Source organism: Haliotis rubra, unplaced genomic scaffold, assembly GCF_003918875.1.
Source record: "Haliotis rubra isolate DU_JTF1 unplaced genomic scaffold, ASM391887v1 Scf414, whole genome shotgun sequence".
Classification (NCBI taxonomy): Eukaryota; Metazoa; Mollusca; class Gastropoda; order Lepetellida; family Haliotidae; genus Haliotis; species Haliotis rubra.
Window position 1 is genome coordinate 881,216 of NW_025767096.1, and position 7,329 is coordinate 888,544.

At 38.6% G+C, this 7,329-nt stretch overlaps 1 protein-coding gene across 1 annotated transcript in view; it reads right to left on the reverse strand.

Moving 5' to 3' along the window:
* The window catches only part of LOC124288301 (transcription factor 4-like), a 155,287-nt gene extending 152,379 nt beyond the window's left edge, over positions 1-2,908 (reverse strand). Inside the window, 1 exon segment of the mRNA XM_046724818.1 lies at positions 2,694-2,908. Coding sequence (XP_046580774.1) covers positions 2,694-2,734 — 41 coding nt within the window. The 5' untranslated portion in view covers positions 2,735-2,908.
* Between the last annotated feature and the right edge of the window lie 4,421 nt (positions 2,909-7,329).

The following is a 7,329-nucleotide window of genomic DNA, read 5'->3' on the forward strand; positions in this document are numbered from 1 at the left end:
ATGTCACTGCACTGTTTGATGATGTCACTATTGTTTGATGACATCATTGCATTGTTTGATGATGTCACTACATTGTTTGATGACATTGCATTGTTTGATGTCACATTGTTTGATGACATCATTGCATTGTTTGATGATGTCACTACATTGCCCAATGTTGCAGCATTGTCTGATGATGTCACTGTAAAGTTTGATGTCATCACATTGTCTCATGATGTCACTGTGCTGCTCAAGGTACAACATTATTTGATGTCCCTACAGCCCTTGAAAGAGTCAATGCATTTTTCTGATGGCATTCTGACGGCATCATGTATCAGACAACTGTCAACTCAGCAATTCAAGAAATATCTATGTTTGGATTCAATGTTTGAAGCAATGACATTTAAACACCTCATCGTTGAGCCTGGACAACAATCAAGTCCCTGGTCTCCATCAGGTATCATAGTTATGTGATCACACTTCATCATGTTTGCTTCTCAAAACTGAAATATCAGAAAGATTCTCTTCGAAACAAGAAATAACATGGTATTAACATTAGTGTAGCCATGGTAACAAAAGTATCAAATTCAGGGATGTCCCTTTCAGTATTCCAAGAATAGACTGACAGTCGTTTAAACCGATCAACAAGCCGTGCATACATGCCTGACTAACTTACAACTACTATAACACAAAGGCCATTAATGTTAAATATCTGATTTTTGTCCAAATCTTCTGCTAATTATCGTTTGGTTTCCACATTAAATTCAACACTTTTCTTATAAAAATGAAACAAAAGGACATGTGGCAATTCAACATCAATTGAAATCTGGGGCTAGGGATTTTTCACTTTTTTCAAACTTTATTATCAAAGTGACTGCAAATATATTTTTGTCTCTCTTGGAAATCATAAAATTATCCCCATTTAAAAGAACAAACCGTGATATGAGGAAAGCAACTGATGACTGATCAATCATTCTTTCAGTAGATTTCACTTTATAATCCATATCATGTTAGATTAACAATGACTTTGTAAAAGAAAATAAAGCTTAACATTAAAAAACATCTCAACCAATGTGTGGACTATCATCATATTGACCTGTGGCAATCAGAAAAACAAATACATGTCCAGGTATGGCATAGAAATGTCATGTTTTACTTTTTACCCCATAAACCCAATTTCCTAGAAATGTTTGACATTTTCAAAAGATACTATTTTCAGGAAGACTTATTACAAACAGAACATTCACAGCTTATCCACCTTTAAGCAACACCAAATTCATTAATACCTTTTCATCCTCATAATTAAAAAAATACCATTGTTTATTTTAATCTTATTGTTTTTAAATGCACTGGTATCCAGGTATCCGTTCATATTCCTTGGCCATGGATGACATTTACTTAAAGCTTGAATGTTTGGTTGGGAGTATGAATATGATGCATTTTAAGTACTAAATAGAGGGAACATACTTCGGTCGGTATTGTGGGACAATATAATGATGAAATGCAGGAGTTAGTAAAAAGAGTTCATCACAAAAATCTCCTATTATAATATTGTCCAAACTTCAAGTTGAAATGCCACCAGTTTTGACTGTGTGAAAACACAAAATAGAATGCAACCATGATATAAATTTTCTTATATCATACAGCTAGGGGTGAGAAAATCATCTTGGATAGATATCCTTAATCATGATTTACAGGAGAAATGCTAACACGCACCAGAATTATAACATAGATCTTACGCAATCACAAGTCTAAAATATGACCTTTCAAAACATTTTCACTAATTAAAACATGTGACAAGCTGTTTCCGAGGTTCAAAATAAAATCCTTTCATATTGAAAGAAGTGCTCGCCAATGTGTATGTATATACACCTGGGTTTTCCCCATGTAGATGAAATATCTTTCTGTGGACTGAGCGTTTGTTTATTTACTTAACACCTACCTAGGTAGCATGCCACTGAGGTGACAGTTTTAATCATTTAAAAGTTGTGTTGGAGTCCTCAATAAAACTGGTGTTAGTGCACCCCAAGGACACAGAGTATCAAGCACTTTCTGAACATAACACGAACTGAAGTTGGGACGATGCCGGACTGACGGGAAACCGGATTGAATATGCAACACTACCGATGACAGTTGTTTATTTACGTATCCTGATATACGAACGTGTATTTTGAATATAAATTATTAAAGGGCAAAATACGAGATATACCGCCCAGTGGAACAAAGTATCAAGGCACGGGAGATAACAGAGGAATATATGACAATAGCAGCCGAGTCATAGATTTTCTAGCATCTGGGGATTAAATATTCATATCGCACAGCTGAAGATCAGATGCGGTGCCAGGTGTTCTGTTCTCGCGAAATCTCAGGAGGCATCGCGTGAAGCCCTCGTGCAGCAACAGTTGGACAATACAAGATGTGGAATAACGGATTTCGGAGAGGTACAAGACTTGGAGGATGCAGTCATTGGACCAAATCAACTTTGAGGGAAACAGTGGAAAAGAATTATAGAGCGATCGGACGCCGATATTCTAGCAGTAGCATAACAACAGGTTACACTTGACACCTATGCCACGGGGCAAATTTATGACGGTCAATATCCAGTCGCACTGTCACCATTTCAGAAATTAATTTTGCAGATTTTGAAGAATTCTTATATACAATAGGCAAGGAGTTAGACAAAATGGCGACCCGAAAGCACGCCGCTGGCTTACCTTCTATTCCCCTGGTCCCATGGGCTTCCCTGGTTTGCCATATTGCCTGGCGTCTGCATTCTGCAGCCTTGACGAAGCTTCTCCCAAGTTATTGGTACTTTCCAAAAATCTTCAACACAATTTTGAGAATATACAGTATCACCTTAAAACATACACACTGTCATTCTACTACGAGTGCTCTTTGTTGAGCTGGCCTCATCACTTGCAAATACATATTCCTCCGCCAAGCGATATCAGCCATATTTTCCTTGTATATTCACCACTGTGCACTATTTCCTGCTCCAGTTCTTCAAATTATATCTTTACGTACTTGTTGCTTTAATAATAGCGGATGTATATGAAGAGGTACAAAAATATGTTTTCACCTTAGGGGTCTATTCTCAAACCGCGGACGTTGCGATCAAAAGTCGGTGTAAAGAGGCCAGTGTTTTCATCCTTTCTTCCTCGCAGCCATTGTAAGCCAAGGCCTGATTGGTGTGATTGACAGATAGACTCTGCGTCTCAACCAATCAAAACATGGCATAGTACAGTTCAACCAATCCTTGACTTTCATCCCGCGCGAGGTGTTGAGCTCACGTGCCGGGCTTATTGATCTCTTATAATAGACGGAGTGGATTTTAAATCGTCGCTTATCCGAGTATGCAGTTCAAGTTATGCACAATATAGACACTACACCAAGACTAGCCTCGCAGGTCGAGATTTAAAAGCCTTCGCTGCGTCTCACTCGTGCCGGCCACGCGCTGGTGAGGTCATCTGATGTGAGACATTTGGCGCGTGGTGCACGTGGCAAGAAATGTACCTAAGGGTGTTAATTACACCTGTCCGTTAATTACACCTGTGCTTATTTAGAACCATGTGCTGAGAATGAGATTTGTGATTGGTTGTTGAAATTAGTACTTCCTCATTTAAATGGCTGCCGTTAAAAAGCCCAATTATTCCACTGTGTATGATGTTGTTATTGGCTCAAATAATAAATCGAATGACTAATTAGCGACAGATTTGCTATTTTATATCTGATTATATCGTTAGTCGTTACCGAAGCATATAATTTGCCATTTGTTGATGATTGCCGATAAGAAAATACCTAAAATTGTCAGGTTGAACTATACTCACGAGCAAAAGAAACGCAGTAGCACTATTTGTATGATAATGATGCTTTTTCCCTATTGATGTGATCATAATATTTTGAATTATTTTTTAATTTAACGACAGACATATTTAGTATTTATAGTTCTAAAAGGTTTACACAGGATGAGTATGGTGTCGCGAACGAAGTGTTACATATCTGATTTTACTTTCCAATAATATTCACTTTTTAACTATTATACCATACATACCACTGTGGTACTGCTCATACCCCCCACCCCCACCCCTACATTCCCTGTTATACCAAGTCTGCAACTGTCGCTGGTATTGCGACTGCTGCTACTACGACTACTGCTTCTGCTGCTGCTTACATTATCACAACTACTGCCACTACCAGGGGCGTAGCTACCGTTATTAAAAAAAGCCCGGGCTTAAACATGATCGTTGTTAATAAGCTTGAGCAAGCCATCAATACTATCTAAATTTAACCTTGCAACCTATCGGGTTTACACGCAACAACTGGCTTGCTTCGCGCCTGACTGCTACTGCAACTACTGCTGCTACAACTACTGCTACTACTACAACTACCTCCGCTGCTGCTACTATTACACTTCTGTAACTACCGCTTATATTATTACAGGGGTGGTGGCGTAGCCTAGTGGTTAAAGCGTTCGCTCGTCACGCCGAAGATCCACATGGGTACAATGTGTGAAGCCCATTTCTGGTGTCGGCACAATAGTAAACTCACTCACTCACTGATATTATTACAACTATTGTCGCTACTGCTACAACTGCCGCTACTTCTGTTAATGCCACTGTCAATTTTTAAAACGACTTTCGGTACTGCTAAAACTGCAGCTACTACTACTACTATTACGACTTGTGCTACTACTGATGCGGTGCCTAGTGGTTAAAGCGTCATCACAAAGACCCGGGTTCGATTCCCCCCAATATTGCTAAAAGCGGCGTCAAACCAAACATTGTGGGGACAAGGAGGGATTTCACAAAAACTTTATACAGACATGTATTATACTACTCACACTTTGCTAAGGATCACAAAAATTCCCAACTTTACTTAAACATAAATTTATAATTTGAAATTGTATCCATTTAAAACTGGATAATTATAATATGGTAACCCTTCTTTAGGCAAACAACCTCTTTAATCTAACCTTATGAACTTGATACATGAGTAACCATAAAAATGGTTTTCATGGCACCAATCAACCATTTTGCAAATCATGGAACGAGTCATTGACAAATAAACAATACATGTCTATAGCAGGTATGGGATCCACAAGATGTAATGACATACTGAAACCTACTAACCATGCTTACAATAAGCTTAGATATTTAAACCAAATTTGACCCCACATCATAGTTTTCTGTTGAATCAATGATCTGATCCTTAGCAAAGTGTTAATAGTATATACAAAACACGATCCCGAAAATTCACGAGTTTGAAAAGCACAACCGCATTAGCTCTAGTTCCAATCATTGCGCAGCGAGAACGAAATATGGCAGTAAAATATGTAATCAGTACATGAAAGTTATATAAAAATAACAATTCGTCAAATGTATGTTTAAACATTAATAATATTCCCGCCATATTCTTCACAAACACCTCGTCCATCTTTCTATATACTGTAAGACTCGCAAATAGCTTATAACATTGCTGATTGCGGCGTAAAACTCAACTCACTCACAAACAAGGCTAAGTGTCATAGTTCACCTAACGATCTCACTGGCGTCGTATTTTGCTCTGTGGAGTTGCGCCCCCTGTGTAATCAGGATCCGCTTCTCCTATTCTTATTCCAGATTATGATTTTTGGTCTGCATCAATCCAAAGTTCGTGAATGTCACTATTTTAAAGCCCCGTTCACATGCACCTGCTTGCACACATATGTATAAATACACACATGTGTAAATCTGTCATGTGAACGCATTTACTCACGGATGTAAATATACACTAGGTGCAAATTTACATGTGGTCAGGACCAGGTGCAAACGTATATATTTGCAAATTTGCACTGTGAGTAAATTGTGTCATGTCATCTTCATTTAGGGGAAACGTTACATATTCCGGAAACAAAACATCACATTTAGTCTGACAAACGTCATGAATGCATTTACAAACTGTGGACTTCCCCCCCAAACACTAAACAAATTCCCCACAGTTCTATATTCTGAAGTTGAAGCCATCCAGCATATTGCGTTTCTTACATCCAAAGGTTGGCGAACAGCTTGGTCACTATCTTTTATGTACTCCTGCAGTTGTGTGCAGATAAGATGGAAAACCCCTTTGTTCATTCGAAAATCATTGTACCAGTCTTTGTCGTTCCACCAAACAGACTGTCTTTCTTTCTTCCAGAGTGGTATATCTTGTGACAAACCTATTGCAAGAGCAGTACATATCTGATACTAGGGCTGGGACGGGTAGGAAAAAAATGGAATCGAGTATCCGCATGTACTTACCCGAATCGGAATCGAGTACCCGGAAATGTAAGGAATAAAGCGCTTCTGTCAACTTTCTGAATATTCAATCACGAGTTGACAGACATTTTTCAAGAAAACTTGAAATAATAGCAATAGGACACTGAAATTAAGCTATATAATTTGCGTTTGTTTAAACAATATAGAGAGTAACACCATTACTTACATTCCTCCTTAAAACACAGATTGAACTTTTCGCTCCTGCTGTTACTGTAACTTGACTACTCACTGCTCATGCGCAGATATATAGATATATATATATGTAGTCGTTAATAATAACCTCTATTAATCGGACAATACCAATGATGCAAATGAGTGCTACGTCAATCATTAAAAAGACAAGTTATTATCTGCCCTTGCCATTACAGAATTCTCTCCTTTTCCGGGTACTCGATTCCTAGAAATAGGACTCGATTCCAGCTGTTCCCGACCCGGATTCGAATACCCGAGTACCCGTCCCAGCCCTATCTGATACTGCGTGTTTCTTCTTAAGCCCCAGTGATAAGACAACATCGTTCTCTGTTGAAGTTCAGAGAAAAAATGAGACAATTTAATACATTTATTATTTACACTTTCAAGTCTCCTCACTCTACATAAATTCGATGTGAACGCAAAGTAAATATACTATTACACACGTATGTATATTTACACGTGCAAATTTACATACATGAGTAAATTTTGTGTTTGTGAATGTCGCTTAAGTGGTAAAGGTCTACGATCTGATTCCATCTGAGCTGTTTTGGCCACATCAAGATGAGGGACCACGACATAGGTAAAACACTATTAAGAGCGGCACGTAACACGTGTACACTCTCACATGATTACATCACAGACAGGAAGTTACAAGCTCGTCGCAGCGATAACACTGCCCCCGCTATTCACGTCAAGATTGTTGATATGGCTCGCACTGACAACTGCACTGTGATAGAGTTCAGACTTTCAAAGGCCGATTCAGTGCTGCAACTGCTGCACGGGTGCTTCACCTTCTACTACTACCACTACGACTGCTGCAACTACTACTACTACTACTACTACTACTACTACTAAGAAGAAGAAG